This window comes from Mchenga conophoros, linkage group LG20 (assembly GCF_057382185.1).
Source record: "Mchenga conophoros isolate Kocher_MC1m ecotype Shallow Benthic linkage group LG20, M_conophoros_male_GT1.1, whole genome shotgun sequence".
Taxonomy (NCBI): Eukaryota; Metazoa; Chordata; class Actinopteri; order Cichliformes; family Cichlidae; genus Mchenga; species Mchenga conophoros.
In genome coordinates this window covers 31,345,123-31,361,818 of record NC_140545.1, presented here as the reverse complement: position 1 = coordinate 31,361,818, position 16,696 = coordinate 31,345,123, and the positions used below count along the sequence as shown (strand labels likewise).

The 16,696-nt window shown below is 41.4% G+C and overlaps 2 protein-coding genes and 1 long non-coding RNA gene across 5 annotated transcripts in view; 2 read left to right on the top strand and 1 right to left on the bottom strand.

The window, feature by feature from the left end:
- Window positions 1–3,443, top strand: part of LOC146551153 (arf-GAP with coiled-coil, ANK repeat and PH domain-containing protein 3-like) — a 70,274-nt gene extending 66,831 nt beyond the window's left edge. For both annotated transcript variants that reach the window (XM_085258742.1, XM_085258741.1), the window contains exon 25: window positions 2,661–3,443. In XM_085258742.1, coding sequence (XP_085114868.1) covers window positions 2,661–2,767 — 107 coding nt within the window. In that variant the 3' untranslated portion in view covers window positions 2,768–3,443. The remainder of the gene's footprint in view (window positions 1–2,660) is intronic.
- Window positions 2,684–6,278, bottom strand: LOC146551152 (uncharacterized). Its single transcript, XR_014890115.1, has 3 exons — window positions 6,237–6,278; window positions 4,439–4,521; window positions 2,684–2,769 (listed from the first exon to the last, which is right to left on the bottom strand). It is a non-coding gene; the product is annotated as an uncharacterized LOC146551152 (long non-coding RNA).
- Window positions 5,431–15,749, top strand: hipk1a (homeodomain interacting protein kinase 1a). 2 transcript variants are annotated; one of them, XM_085258740.1, is made up of 16 exons: window positions 5,431–5,785; window positions 6,922–7,658; window positions 8,209–8,582; window positions 8,668–8,791; window positions 8,946–9,065; window positions 9,147–9,233; window positions 10,166–10,347; window positions 10,457–10,607; window positions 10,968–11,172; window positions 11,269–11,387; window positions 12,650–12,798; window positions 12,900–13,052; window positions 13,147–13,314; window positions 13,436–13,629; window positions 13,903–14,033; window positions 14,148–15,749. In XM_085258740.1, exons 2-16 carry the CDS (start codon window positions 6,924–6,926, stop codon window positions 14,571–14,573), a joined length of 3,318 nt encoding a protein of 1,105 aa, XP_085114866.1. In that variant the 5' UTR covers window positions 5,431–5,785; window positions 6,922–6,923; the 3' UTR covers window positions 14,574–15,749. The 2 variants fall into 2 exon arrangements, with proteins under 2 accessions (XP_085114866.1, XP_085114865.1); XM_085258739.1 differs by having other exon boundaries at window positions 12,647–12,798.
- Window positions 15,750–16,696: the final 947 nt, after the last annotated feature.

Genomic DNA, 16,696 nt, shown 5'->3' with positions numbered 1-16,696 from the left:
GCTTGCTAGCTTGCAGTTAGCGACAGTGTGTTATCCAAAGCCTACATAAAAATACAGACAGACTCCCTTCAGACTGTTGGGGTTTAGCTCAAACCAAAGAAAGCTTGCAGAGCTTTTAGAGAGCAGAAATGTTTTTACCAATTTTAGTTTTATATGGAGAATCTTAACAATCTGGGACTGTCTAAAGATGATTATAGTAGAGATGTTTGTGATTTCCAGATTAGTTTATATAAACGCTATCCACTGGAAAGAATTTCAGCATCATTACTGCCTAATGGTGTTATTTTGTAATTGACACTAAAGAAAAAGTCTTATGATAAGCTTAGACAGTGTAATATCCCAATGCTTACAGCTACTGGTTTAGCCCCTTTGAGTAAATTTAGTTGGAGAAACTATTTTGCCGCCAACTATTTTCTGACTCCACAAACCTTCCTAATAATTTTTGTACAGTCCCATTCTTTTATTTGCCAGGTAAAACTGTTTAAACGATATGACATTGACAGGAAGGGTAGCTCGCTCATTTCCGCACTTTGAAAACATGCCGTCTCTCAGCCTTTCCTTTTTTGTGCAGTACGTGGTGTCAACACCACCAAAACACTCTCCAAAAGGTCTCAGTTTTTACAAGATGAATGATGTCGTCGACAAAGCATTAAGCCATTGAAGGATTAGGTGTTGTACAGCTCAGTGTGTCTACAGTGACTGTTGTGTATATAAACGCAAAAACTATTAACACTTTAACTTCTAACAGGCCATTTCTAACTTTCCTGTACTTCTTTTTTCCTGTCTCTTGACTGTTTTCTGTACAATTTCTTTGAATATTGTAATATTGTAAAAAAACAAAAAAAAACAAAAACAAAAACATGCATCTCAGAATTTACAGTACTTGTGTGTGTTAACACTAACTTCTACCTATGTTTTCCTCTTTGTGTCTTCTAATATGATACTAAAAAATAAACAAAAGGTCTGACTAATCACTAACTTCTCTCTTTCTTCTGTGCTTTATTTCTTCTTTCACTTGCTTTACTAACTTTACCACAAAGCATAACTATGAAGCAAATAGCAAATAACTAATATATTTAATATTTGAAGTGGCGTGTGTGTGTGTGTGTGTGTGTGTGTGTGTGTGTGTGTGTGTGTGTGTTTGGAGGGGGGGGGGCTGTTTAGTGCATTAAACAGTATGATAGATAAAAATAACAACACATTATATAAAAGTTATAAACTGAATTGTGTATCATTGAATAATTTAAGTATTTGATTAGACAGTCGATCAATAACAGATACTCCTGATCTCAACTCATTAAGTCGCGACATTAAGTCCACAGAATCAGTTTCTTCCATTCCAACAAATAAATTTATAATTTCTATGTAATGTGGGTTTTTTTTGGGGGGGGGGGGATTTTTGGTTGATATTCAATTTCTCTTCAGTAATATGAGACGACCATAAAAATGAGAGACTGTTCATTTCTTTGTAAGTGAGCAAACGTATTAATTCAGCAGGCAAAATAATCAAATAGTATGGATAACTCGATATTTTCTCTTTTTATGACCATTCTCTGTAAACTCTAGAAATAGCCTAACTGTTTGGGAAAGTCCCAACAGGTCAGCAAAGAAATACTAAGACCAACCCATGCCACATTCAAACTCTCTTAAATCAGCGGTCCCCAAATCCCGTCCTGGTACTGGTTCGTGAGTCGTTTGGTACCGGGCCGCGACAGTTGGGGCTTGGGTGTGAAATTTATGGTTTTCAGGGTTTTTATTGTTTTTATCATTAACTCTGTTTCCCTGGGTCTTTTCCCATGTGTTATGAATAAAACTTCTTTGTTTTGGTACCGGTACTGGTTTTATTTTGTTGTACTAATTTGCGACACCTTAAAGGCCGGTCCGTGAAATATTTTTGGACATAAACCGGTCCGTAGCGCAAAAAAGGTTGGGGACCGCTGTCTTAAATTATCTTTCTTCCTCATTGTGATGCTCAGTTTGAAGTTCAGCAAGTCATCTTGACCGGTTTTAGATGCCTAAATGCACCGAGTTGCTGCCAGGTGATTGGCTGAATAGATAGTTGCATGAACAAGAAACTTAACAGCTGTACCTAATAAAGTGGTACTACTAAAAAATCCTTCTGTTCATTATTCGAGGAAAAAAAAAAAAGAGGCAACAAAATCCTTTCTACTGCCTCAATTCTCTTAAGACTGTGGGAACAAACATTTGTAAAATATTCTGAGAGCAAAGGCCAAACACAGATAGGAAAACCAGCTCAATAAGGAATGTCTATAGAGGAAAGGAAACCTCCATAAATACCAGGAGCCTTGAACTCTCTGACTCAGAAACAAGCTGGGAAAACCAGGAATTTTCATCCCCTTTTTAATTTTCTGAGCCTGGCAGCTCTCACGGACACAAAAGACTTGAGTTGCTTTTGTTGTGGTAGTAGCGGTGGTGGGCTCAGCGGTCACCATGACAACAGGAAAAGTAGAGGCTCAGTATTTGGAAAGTTGAAAGAGGGGAAGCTTCATGGTGCCTCGGCCCTTCATTCAGAAGGCTCCTCTGTTGTTTCCTTCCTAACTTTTATTTAGAAAGATGTTTTGACTCTTCAAAGAGCTTTGGGTCTCGGGCTGTGGTTTTCATCGTCATTTCCTGTTGTGTTTTCTCTTTTTGTTCATCAGGAGACGCCACGTACCTTGACATCTTCCGAGAATTTTCGCACATGGCTTCCCACAACCCAGAAAAGCTGAAAAGAAGGAGTTTGCACTTCCGACACTCCTTCAGGTAGTCCTTCAAGAGTCGAGAGAGGGAGAAAATACTTGAAAAATGCAGCCTTCCAAACATTCACCACAGCTGGATTTCAATGAGAAGAGGAGCCTGATGCTGCTGAATAAATTCAGCCATCACAGTATGCTATACAGTCAGTTTATGCATTTTTTGTAGCTTTCTCTGTGTACAGAGAAAGCTACAAAAAATGCATAAATAAATAAACGTCACATTTAAAGTTCATTAAAGTGAAGAAATTAATGCATTTTAGTTCAGTTACAACTTTTATTTTGATAGGGTTTTGTTCTATGAGGATCTGCTGGTCTTTTCCTCTCAGATATATATGTGTATAAATACATTGTTAGTTGAGCACTTGTTTTGTATGAACCATCATTTCTTTGCTGATTCATTACATCAATACTTTCCAGTATGTTTGATTGTATATGTACTGCATGCATGTACTCCTATTATATTTCAAGGATAAGAAATTTAATATCATTAGTTATTATCATCTTGATAAGCAGTTTTGATCTGAAACATGTTCTCTTTATCCTTTGTTTTTGCATCGACTATGCTGGTGTAGTCTTGGTGATGTATTTTTGTCTACTGTGGTGTACCACTATAAAACGCAGTGCTTCTGATGCTGTAAACAAGCTGTAGAGACAAAAATAAAAATGCTAATATATCAGAAAAGGCAAGATGAGAGATGGATGGAAATAAACATCGTCTGTTCGACTCACTCCGTTTTTCCTTGTCGCTGAGACAACAGCGCCTCCTTGTGTTGAAATGTGTGACAAATTGATCTTTTTAATTAGGGAATAATAAAAATACAGTGAAGCCCAATTTCAGTTGACTGTAGCTATACAGTTTATAAATTCAATATGTCTGCTAATAATTTCTAATTTCCCAATAAGTCTTTATTTGTGTTTATTTGTCAATATGGTGTTTACAGCCACCTTTCCAATGGAATATTTAGCTAGAATAGCATTATCACAAGTTTTAATTAGGAGAACAAAATTCTAAATTTAAAAAATATAAATAAATAATAAGGTACCAGTGGTTAAAATGTGATCTTTCTCTCTCTCTCTCTCTCTCACACACACACACACACACACACACACACACACACACACACACATCCAACTCCATCTTTCTCTCTATATAAAGATGTATATCTATCTATAAAATTCAGTAATTCAGTTTCTATAAAATTCAGTAATTCAGTTTCTATAAATGAATTGATTACACATTATTTTTCTGTTTAATATATTTGTAAGTAATGAAATTAATGGATAGATGGGTGAAAGATAATCTATCTCTAAATTGTTTAATTTTAAAAGGTGTACAAAAACAATATTAAATTTCCATGGGTTAAAAAAGTACATTTTTAAATATATAAATAACGAATGGAATGTTTTAAAAATGCTGTCTAAGAAGATAAAATAATAAAATCATAATTTAATGCTTTATTTCCATGGTAACTGTCCATCAACTGTTTAAAAAAAGATGGGCGTAGCCACTGTGGCATCACCTATCAGATTTTGGACATTGCATTTGGAGGTGGGGTTTGTTCCTTTTAGAACCAGAAGTGACCATATTTAGACAAAAAAAGTGCAGTGCAAAGTTAGCCGTCTGCATTTTCAAACTGTATTGAGTGCATCTGACAGATATAAACTTCTACAATTTCACTCACCAAAAGAGAAATGTGGACAGTCAAGGGGTCAAGTTAAGTGACTTCAGCTGAGGTGAGGCCTCTCTGGCAGCTGTTGGCTGAAGCTGTCAATGAAAGCAGCCACACCCTTACATTTAAATGTAAATCACATCAATATAATAATGATAACAATAATAATAATCTTTTTCATGATCCAGTGTATACTGACGGTTTTCTTAATGTTGTGAACTTGGGGATTTAACTCCTTTTGGAGCCAGCCTCAGCCGACCACGGGAGGACTAATTTTTCAGCCATGAACGTTGCTTCTCAGGTCCTCCATACAGAATTATAAACTTATACTGTATATTAGTCACTTAATCTGATGATTTTTCATTAGTTTCCATGTCATAATAATAATAATAATAATAATAATAATACAATATAAATAACTGTTAATAACAACATTAACAACCTAGTGCTACCACCTTATAGAAGGTCCTTGAGGCTCCACCAGTACTGAAGAAGGTACAAGTGGCACAGAGGGTGGTCAGGACTACAGACTATGGACAACAGTTTGTTCAGTGTCCACCTTTCTATCACAGCTTCAAAAATGCACAATTTGCTGCCAATCACAGAGCCAGACTAACTACAGAAAACTACACTCTGCTCCCCACAGCTGACTGATAGAAACTCTCAATCATTTTGCAGCACACATTAAGCATCTCGGCTTCCTTAGTAAACAGAGCCTGCTCATCCCCTTCTTGTATACAGACTCTGTACTAGTCTTCAGTCAAGTACTTGGACTCCTCCACCACATAGACATGTTGTCCCAGGACAGACAGTTCAACCAGTGCTACTCAGAGAGAAACTACAGGGAAAATGTCACGAATGTAGTTATACATATATAGTCACAGGGTTAATTAAAAGAGAACCAGATCGGTCTAATAAAGATAGGAAAATAAGGAAGAGAGATACACTTGGGAGATACACGATCTTTGACTGCAGGAGACGCACGTGGCCGTTGACGTCCGTCACATCTCGCCGCCGGTTACGTCGGCAGGACAGGAAGTGGAGCGAGCAGACTGTGATGATGGAGCTGTGTCCCGGAGACGGTGCTCATCGGGATGTTATCTGACATTTCGAGAGAAACGACAAGCGTAATGCGGGTTTGTCGCGCGATGTGAGACAGCGGATCGGAGTCAGGTATGACTCAGATATTCGTGAAAAAGCTAGCTGGCTGTTAGCTCGGTTAGCTCTCATCCTTCCAGCTCCGAGCAGGCAGCGAGCAGCTCCGCCGACCCGCTGCTGCACCACACGGAGCTGCTCGGTGAGAAGATGACGAGGCCTTAATATCACACAGGCAACGGTGTGCAGAGTCAGCAAATACAGGTACTGTCAGTCAGGTTTGGGAAAATGCTGCTGGGGTTAGTTACTGCCAGTTAGCGGAAACACATGTTAATGATGTCTAAGTCAAGTGGTTTTAGATGTAGCCCCAGCTTGATAGTTTCTATTGGGTCAAAACACTGGAATCACACTTTTCTGTGCTAATAAATGCAATATCACAAATCTGAATAATAAACAGTATATAGCTCAGTCCAGGTCTCTTGTGAAAATGTGATCATTTTTGTCCTTTTATTTCATTAAACCAATCAAATACGGGTTTCAGTTCTGGAGATTTAAATGTCCACCCCCAATATCTAACAGTTACCAACAACATGTCACTCACAATTAACTTTAACTGATGAAACTCATGCCTAATCGGCCTACAGATTATTTGAATTTCAAAAAAGTACCAGTAATTCCTGTGAGTCAAAATCTCCACTCTGCTGTAAACGCTCACCATGACAGTTTTTTTCCTGCTCTTGGCTCTGTGTGACGTGTGCTCATCTGTAGAGTACAGTTCTAGTTGTGTGCCCGGAAGCTCCACCCACCTGCTTTTATGGGAGGGGTCACTAATCAGAAGAAATTTGCTTTACGGGAATCAAATCGGCTTGTTTCAGACTTAAAGAATTAGGGATAGCTACCCTGCTACAATCCAAGAATAAAAATACAGAGCCGGAAATTAGTTTAATACGTCCACTTTAATCATAAATAACATCCCAATGACTTGTTGAAATTAATAGAAAACAAATTGGGGGGGAAAAAAAGAGTCACGGGGTTTAAAAGACCTGATTTTAGGTAGACTATATGAGAATCATTTTCCTGCTTAGGTGAAGTCTACTCCTGCAGGATGATTTTTGCTGCCAAGTACTCCAGAAGAGGAAAATATAAAGGAAATGGGATGTAAAGTAGGTCAAAAGTCAAGCGTAAATAGTACCACTGATCACCTTTGATGTTTGGCACTAATCAGATAATTCTTTAATTGATTGATTATTGCAGCTCCAAACTTGAGGATAAAACAGTTAACTGCTTCTGTCTGTTTACACATAATTAAACATAAATAAATGAGTAACATACAAGAACACACACACAAATATAAATAGAGGCTCTAAAACAAAACTAACCCACTTCCTGCTCCTCCACAGACATGGCGTCGCAGCTCCAGGTGTTCTCCTCCCCCTCTGTGTCCTCCAGTGCCTACTCTCGCTCAAAGAGACTTAAAGTGGAGAACCCCTCCTGGGATGCATCAAGCCAGCTGGGAGACAATGGTTACTACCAGCAGAGCCCTACCCAGGGAGCTGCACCCTCAACCTCTGGCTCCAACTTTAACCAAGTGTACACTTCCAATCAGGTCCACCCGCCAACGGCCGGCTCAAGGGAGCAGACGGTGGTGCGGGCGGCAGACAGCACGGGCAGCCTTTGCGGGCCTCCTTCATCCTCCTCTTCATCTTCCTCCTCCAGCCGGCGAATCAAGGATGCAGAGTCCTCCTCCCAGCCGTCCGACCTCTATCACAAGCAGTACAGCCTGAAGAGGAAGAGTGAGGAGGTGGACAGCAGCGACAGCGTGCAGATACTGGAGGAGCTCTCCGCCCCCGTGGTCTCAAACCGCAATGGTGGCGGTGGCGGGGGAACCACCACTGCTCAGTCCATAGCACACTCCACCTCCACCACCAAGAGCAGCAACTCCCACAGCGAGGGCGACTATCAGCTGGTGCAGCACGAGATCCTGTGCTCCATGTCCAACAGTTACGAGGTGCTCGAGTTTCTGGGACGCGGCACCTTCGGTCAGGTGGCTAAATGCTGGAAGCGGGGCACAAATGAGATAGTGGCCATTAAAATCTTGAAGAACCATCCCTCTTATGCTCGGCAAGGGCAAATTGAGGTGAGTACATATTGTTAAAATTGATGAAAGGAGCCTTTATTAGCATATAATTTCATATAATATGAAAATTGGGAATGGCGGTGCATGTATATGACATCATAAATGCAATCCTACTTGTGCTTTTGGCCTGTTTTCAGCTTGTTTGACCATGCCAAAAGCAGGTTTCTTTTATTTGCTTTATATTGTAAGCAGTGTTAGTGGTCTGGCTGCATGGTTGGCAGTTATGGTTGAGATCAGCCAACATCCAGCTACGGGAATACAGATACAATAACCTGAACTTTAGATATTTCAGTCAGTGGCCAATCTATTTGATTGCCGCAGAATTTTGTACAGGTTTTGTTTTATATGTTTTAATTGGAGGATGAATCCTACTGACTTCTCTGATCCTCTGTGTTGTTTCTGCCATAGGGCTGATATGTGATTTTGAGTACTGGTGGTACCGAAGATAAATTCTGTGAACCTTCATGTTTTGGCCTGTTAAGGAAGATGTTACTTTCGCATTCATTTTTCTGTTTATTACCACATAATATCATCTTCCTCCTACTTGCAGGTGAGTATCCTCAGCAGGCTGAGCACGGAAAATGCCGATGAGTTCAACTTTGTCCGCTCGTACGAGTGTTTCCAGCACAAGAATCACACGTGCCTTGTGTTTGAGATGCTGGAGCAGAACCTTTACGACTTTCTGAAGCACAGCAAGTTCAGCCCTCTGATGCTCAAGTGCATCCGGCCAATCCTGCAGCAGGTCGCCACCGCGCTAATGAAGCTGAAGAGCCTGGGGCTGATCCATGCTGACCTGAAGCCTGAAAACATCATGCTGGTAGACCCTCTGAGGCAGCCATACAGGGTGAAGGTCATTGATTTCGGCTCGGCGAGCCATGTTTCCAAAGCTGTATGCTCAACTTACCTGCAGTCTCGATATTACAGGTGAGCATTTTTGCCTAGAGCTATGAAATATCTTGTGAATTACTTGCTGTGATCTTCACATTTATTGGCTTTGATGGGCCTACAGAGCTCCAGAGATTATCCTGGGCCTTCCTTTCTGTGAAGCCATCGATATGTGGTCTTTGGGATGTGTCATTGCTGAGCTGTTCTTAGGATGGCCCCTTTATCCCGGTGCCTCAGAGTATGACCAGGTCATCTGCAGCACCCTTATACACACTGACATTTACATAAAAATCAGACACAGCTGCCTGTCTTGGGACAGCTGTCAACCAAAGAGGCAGTGCCTTTAATTTTAACCATCATTTAACCACTATTTTATACTTATTTTTCATTGTTTTCTCTCAGATTCGCTACATTTCTCAGACCCAGGGTCTTCCAGCAGAGTACCTCCTTAGTGCAGGAACCAAGACCAGCCGCTTTTTCAACCGAGGCCCTGACTCGAGCTACCCGCTGTGGAGGCTCAAAGTAGGTGACACAGATATGAGTCCCCAAACGAGAAAAAACACTTCATGTACTGAAGTGTTGCTGTGGTTCCTTTTTCTGCAGACACCTGCAGAGCACGAGGCAGAGATGGGCATCAAGTCGAAGGAGGCAAGAAAATACATCTTCAACTGTCTGGATGACATGATGCAGGTGAGGAGTTATCCTGTCTAAGAGACAGCTGCTGTAAGCAGATATTTTAAGTGTTGCTCCCTCTTTGGGGCAAAGTAGGACCCTCACAAACATGGCCCAAACAGCAGCCAAAATGGCATGATGGCAAAAACTATACCCTAGATTTTAGACAACAACAGTGTTTCCAGGTAAAGCCCCAGTCAGACCATATCAACAAAGCAAAAAACTGCAGCAACTGCATCATTGCAACAAAGAAATGAAATGCATATGTCTGTTTTTTGTTGTATTTTTGTTAAATAGACCGACATTTGACTTTAGCTAATTTGGTAACTGTGATCTAAGTGTGTTAATGTGTAATAGGATAAGAAATAGAGCTCAGAGCGAGTGGTCAGGAGTTCAAGTTGCCCCTGTGACGTGTACTTTTTCTTCTCCTGATTGAGTTTTGCTTGCTTTAATGCTTCTTTGGATTACCTTGTTTAGCAGAGGATACACTGGACCTTTCTCTATGAATAAAGGAAACAGTGCTGTCACACAGTTCATAGCAGTACACAATTCAACAAACATTAACACCATTTCACGTCATAACCTGCTGTTATAGCTGTTGTTGTGTTGATACCTCTAATATGATCAATTAATTTGTCTTCGGTCATCAAAAAGCTTTGGAAAGGCAGGAGCTACACTGAATCATTTAATCAGGGAAACAAAATGATGCACAGGATGAGCAACAATGTGACAAGCATTATATTTTCCCCTTTTCCCTTTTACTTAAATAACAACCTTGGGAATAATCTGGTATTTCTTACTAGAGGTTCTGCTATGCATATTAAAGGAGCATGGTGTAAAGAACCAGGCTCATGTTTTCCATGTAGGCCAGGGAAAAGTAATTAGTAAAAGTTGAAAGGAGGTACTTTTTTGTGCTGTGAACATGTCACATGGGCCGTGACTTCCTGCAGGTGAACATGACAAACCTGGAGGGCACAGACATCCTGGCAGAGAAGGCTGACAGACGGGAGTTTATAGACCTGCTGAAGAAGATGCTGACACTCGACGCTGACAAAAGGATCACACCTATGAAGACGCTGAACCACCCATTTGTTACCATGACCCACCTGCTGCACTTCCCGCACAGCTCACAGTAAGACCTGCGTGGATAAAGAAATGAAGCTACAGATTGTGATGACTGTTGTTTAGCTTCTGTCTGATTTAAATGTATATATTTATATGTATTTGTTTTTATTCCACAGCGTGAAGTCCTGCTTCCAAAATATGGATATATGTAAACGCCGATGCAGCGCCTTTGAGAACGGAAAAAATATGTTTGCAAGCAACAACACCCCGAGTGCAGCAACAAACCTCACTGTCACATTCAGTAGCCAACTTAATCAGCACAATCAAGTGAGAAGATCCTCTCTAAACTGCCTCGGGAACAGTTTGATCTTAAGATTATATTCATAATTTCTGTTGAAGATGTAATTGGTTATTTTGTAGAACAATGCTAATTTATTAGCTTGTACACTTCTATGTACAGACGCTTTCATTTCAAACGGCGAGACATTTAAAAACAACTTATTTACAAGTACTAGATGTAGGAATGCACCAAAGAAACTTTTCCATTTCTGATTCATAGCCTGGCTTTAGGCACTTGAAGACTTTGACATTGTATGCTTGTAAATGCAACTCTCATACAAAAATGTAAAAATCTCAATTCATCTTTTTAGGCATTAATTTAAAATTTTCCTTTGTCGTGTCTTCCAGATGACCTCTACAGGAGGCCAGTCCCTGTCTCTCAGTAGTAATGTCCCACTGCTGAACTATCAGCCTGGCCTCTACCAGCAGGCCACCATCAACATCCCTGGTCTGACCCAGCAGGGAGTTCCTCTGCAAACCAGACCCACCCAGCTCTGCACCCAGACCGAGCCCTTCCAGCAGACACTTATTGTTTGCCCACCAACCATCCAGGGTAAAAATGATGGGACAGTTTAAACAAAAAGTTATGTTTTCTCTCTTTTTCCACCTATAATTTGTGACCAGTTCTTCATATCTGACATTCGTGCAGGTCTTCAAACCTCTAACAAGCCATCTGCTTACCCAGTGAGAATGGAAAACTCAGTACCCTTAGTCCCTCAGAACCAGTCCTCCCAGTCTCTTCACATCCAGCCCAGCATGCTGGCACAGGTAGGATCCTATAAATGCTTAAATTACTAGTATGTGTTACTCATGTTACATTTACATTTACAACTACTTTTTTATGATTTAAGAAGGAAATATTGCTAAATTTGACAGCTGTACTTAAAACGTTTAAATGAAATGCCTACAGTTTTCTTACAGAAAATGCTGCATTACAGATCATTTAATGTTATCAATCTTTAAAGCCCCTTTTCCATTACCCACTTGGATTGGCATGCCAAGACTCGACTCGGATCGACTGGTTTTCCATTACAATCAAGTACCAGCTAATGTGCGTGGTTGTTGTTATAGCAATGTATCCGAGCATCCTTGGCGTAATTAGTATGCAACACAAAACCCTACAACAAAGGTGGACTTTGAAGCAATGATATTCCAGCTGCTCGGTCTGTGGGACCACGGTGTTGTTTTTGTAGCATTGCCAGGTTTCAAAAATGGCAGTTTAGATTTTCGTAAATGAGATGCTCTCATGATTGAGTGACGTCACTGACCAACCAATTGGTGGCATGCAGTCTGACAACGTCACCTTTTAGTATATGCTCAGATTGCTTGGAACCGCGGCTGAACAGGTACTATTTTAGAACCTGGTACCAGGTACTATGACTAAATGGAAAACCCTGAAAAGCATGGCTCACCGTGGCAAGTCGATCCGAGGAGGTACTAATGGAAAAGGGGCTCAAGTGGTCCTTTGGCTTAAGCCTGTGTCCAGTCAGGTCCTCCTGTCTTGCTTAAGAAATCTTTGATGACATACATTTTCAGTCCAAGGGGACAAGTTCTTTTCCGTTTTTTCTTCTTTCCTACATAATTGTGGGAAACACAATTGTGACTCTTTATTACTAACCTATTAGCCTACTAGCATACTTATACAGCAAACCTTTGGTGCCACCTGGTGGAAGACAGCAGTGCACGTCTGTGTCTAAGCTTTGGTGATTATTGTTGTTACAAAGAAAGCGTTTGCTTGGCCCAGATTCATGTGGCATAAATGCTTGGCATCATAATCCATGTGAAATGTTTTCTTTTTAAGCTGTTAAATCACTTCTCTTTCCTTTTTAGCAGTTAAAAATACATCTCTCTCTACACACAGCAATAAATCTGAAAACAATATGTAAGCTGAACCCATGCTGCCTTTTATTCAGCTGGCATAGTGATAGAGGCATGTGCTCACTGAGTCTTCTCTCAGATTTCTGTTTTGCACTTAACACCTGTTTCTTACAGTTTTTCAGCATGCTTGTGTACATGTGCTCACACAGCAGGGCTGGCCAGCGGGAACACAGCAGATTCTAATCCCCTCCACATGGCAACAGATGCCTGGCATGTCCATTCACAACCCGGGGCAGGCTGTGGTGCCAGAGCCACCCATGGGAGCCCACATCTCCGACAGTCAGCAGACTTCAGGCTGGAGGTAGTTTATTCTGATGGTGCTCATTTTTGAGTTAAAATGGAACAGCATCTCTCACAAGTGTAACTGCTTACTTGTACTAAAGCGATATCTCTGCTTTGTAGGGGTCGCCATGGCAGCCAATACGATAGCGTTAACCAGCACGACTCTGGTGCTGGCCGTCATACTGGGACTCAAAACCACAGCTCAGGGGCCGCTCACTCGAGATCCCAACAGGGCAAGAGATCAAAGGCTCGACACGCTGAGAGCAGACCCAGGTATCCTGTCGATCTTTTCATTTCTCACCTTATTGTTCGCATATGTTTATATTTGATTTAAGACAGTCAGTGTGCTGCTTATTCTCTCCTCCAGGCCGGTGTCCTCAGTACAATCAGCCACCAATGTGGTCAACAGCACTTCCTTTGCCGGTGACCAGTCTCAGCCCATTGTTATCTCTGACACACCAAGCCCTGCCGTCAGCATCATCACCATTCACAGCGACTCTGAAGATGAGGATGATACAAAGTTTCCTGCTGCCTGGTGAGCCTCGTTTTCAATCTGGTCACCTTATGTTGCACTGCTTTCTTTTCCCCAACTTTTAGTAGTGTCTAATAAAAATGTTATTTTTAAAACCTTTTACTCTTCTTCTTTTCTCCCGCAGCTCTGGAACAAGTCAGAGAACCAATGTGATCAGCTGTGTGACTGTGCACGACTCCCATGACTCAGACTCCTCTACCAGCAGCCCCCTGAGCCCCAAAACCTCCTCTCAGCCTACAAAGTCTCTAGCAGTCATCATGCCCTCAGTTAAAAGCCAGCCTGGAGAAAGCACAACCCACAAGGCTCCAGCAGCTTCAGGTCCAAAACCGGTTCAAACAGAGGGGCTCATTTAATTTGAAAACTGTGTGCAACATTCTTCTTTGGTTTTGGGATTGAAAAACATTTAGAGTTGACATGCCTATGTGTACATGAACCATCCTATTAAAAGGCAGCACATAAATGATTGAGCTACTGCAGATGCAAAACTGGATTATTCAACAGCAGTTTAATAAGAAAAAAATTATGTTTTATTGATTTTTCTGATCTTCTGAGTGCTAACACTTGGCTATATATATATATATTTTTTTTTAGATCAAGCTACAAGCGGCTCAGTAAAGTCCAAAAAGGCATCCACACAAGCGTCTGGTCGGTCAGGAGATTCCACAACCGAGCGCAATCAGCGGGCTGCGTCCAGCAGATCTCAGCCTCTGAATCTGAGTCAGGTAACGGCTTTCAACAGCATGATGTTCTGTGCACGGCGTTACTTAGCATTCCCTGGCCAAAGGTATTGTAGACTGACTCTGCACTTCACAAGCCATTCTTGTCTTTCATTTCAGCTGCAGCAGTCTGTGATGCCATCTTCTCACGAGCAAACAGCAAGCAGTAGCTCCCTGAGGAGGCAGCCCACATATCCCCCTCCCGTCTCCTCCCACTCGTCCTACCGGCTCCACGAAAGCACCCTCTTTGGCTCGACGCCAAATCTGTATGCCTACCCGGCGTCTGCCGCCTTGGCCTCAGTGTCTCAGGCTGTAGACCAGATGCAGGGCGGTACATCCCGCCATGGCAGGGCAAGCGGGGCTTACTCCTCTTTGGCTCTGCTTCAGAAGAACAGCAGCTTAGCCCTCGGGGGGTCTGCTCCAGGACAGTACGGCAACAACCATCAACAGCAGCAGCAGCAGCAGCAGCAACAGCTGGCAGCACAGCCTTTCCAACGCTCCGGTGCCGCTTACCAGCGAAAACTCAACCAATATCCCTACCTGTGAACACTGATGAAGACCAAACTTAGACCGCGACTAGAGACGAGCACAAGCTCATCACAGGCGACTGTGATCGGACTCTTTTTATTACTTTTCTTCTTCTTCAACTCAACTGTTTTTTGCCGCCCAGAGTGTGTTACTATTTTAATCGTCGTCAAGTTTTACTTTAATATTCTCTACCTTTGAGGTTTCTTTGCGTCATATGTCACAGGTTAGCGTGCTGTGAGCACACAAGCAGAAGATAAAGCTAAATTTACTTACAGACTGTAATTTATTTGTCACATATCAACCTAATACTTTGATTTTACGAAAGCTGTGTGGAACTCTACTGTTATGCTGCTATATTAATAATCATCACATTCATCAAATAATGGGTTAAATGACACATTTACATATAAACAAATGCCTCACTTAATTATACCATTTTCTTTTAATTTAAAAGTGTGCGCATTGTGATAAGTTACCTTGCTGTGTTTTATGTTTTATTTATGAATGTACTGTATGTATGTGTGTGTTTTATCTGTACTATATTACAAAAGCTAATGGAGACTAAGCAGCGTACTGTACTGTATAATGATGTGTCTGTGTGTTTTTATTGTTTGAGTACTGGCCATTAACTTGACTATATTTGTATGTTTGGTATACTGAATGATGCATTTCTGCATAGAGTAGGTGTATCAGAGGAGACTTTCTTTTCGTCTGTTTTTTAGTTTAATGTTAAGGTTGCATGTGTCTGACATGGAGTAGCATTCAGGGGAGGTTTGTAATCTGCAGCCGTGCTGGTTTGTAGACAGATTAGTAATGTTTAATTTGTACGGCAAACACATTAATAATACTGGGAAAATGTACAAGTTCTTGTCTTGTGAAGTGATGTCTGTGGAGTAAAGCGTGCACATAAAATGAAATTGGGTATGGCATACGTAGAAGCTGAAGCCATTTAGATTAAAAAATTCACAGTGCTGCATTTTTAATAGTGAATAATCAAATCTGACAAGGACAATTTATATTAAAAAAATAAGAATTAATTGATGTTCAGTATGTCACTGCTTCTAAGCAAATCATTGGTTTGGTGAAATGATGGTTGTTCTTCCAATCCTGCTGTGTTGTGAAGTGCTACATTACATAGAACACACAATGAACCTTAACCCGTATATACGCAATAAAAACCTTATTAAAACAGGATACGAGCCTCAGGTGTGCTTTAAAAACACGATACTTTCACACATTACATACAACAGTGCACAGAAGGCGGCCACTTTGTTAGAAACAACTTTTCAACTGCGATCGTGGCTCAAGAGTTGGGAGTTCGCCTTGTAATCGGAAGGTTGCCGGTTCGAGCCCCGGCTTGGACAGTCTCGGTCGTTGTGTCCTTGGGCAAGACACTTCACCCGTTGCCTACTGGTGGTGGTCAGAGGGCCCGGTGGCGCCAGTGTCCGGCAGCCTCGCCTCTGTCAGTGCGCCCCAGGGTGGCTGTGGCTACAATGTAGCTGCCATCACCAGTGTGTGTGAATGGGTGGATGACTGGATATGTAAAGTGCTTTGGGGTCCTTAGGGACTAGTAAAGCGCTATATAAATACAGGCCATTTACCATTTATTATATTTGATCAACCAATCACATGGCTACAACTCGGTGCATGTCGGTATGGTCAAGACAACCTGCTGAATGTCAAACTAAGCATTAGAATGAAGAAGAAAGGTGATTTAAACGAGTTTGAACCTTAAAAAAAAAAAAGAAAACACTAAAACTTTAAAAAGGTCCAGGTCAGTTAAAATCAACTGAAAGGCATTTAGTAAAACCAGGTGAAGATTTAGTTAAACAGGAGCAGCTTAAACATGAGCCCTTTTCCTGAATTCCATCAAGCTTTTTGGGGCAGAGCATAAATGAAGCCTTCAGACTGAAGACGATAAGTTCCCACATGGTTTTGAACATGATAATTACTGAATCGGTCATTTCTGATACAGGCAGTTGGCCAGGGCAAGAAAAAAAAGTGAAGGAGAGGAAGGGAATGATGACAAGAGGAAAGTATTGAAAAACCAGCGGCAGTCAAGGACCTAGGTCCAGGAAGCAGGCTTAGTGAAAACTGAGTTTGTTAACTCAAAAACGAGGGAAACTCTGGGTTTTCTGTTT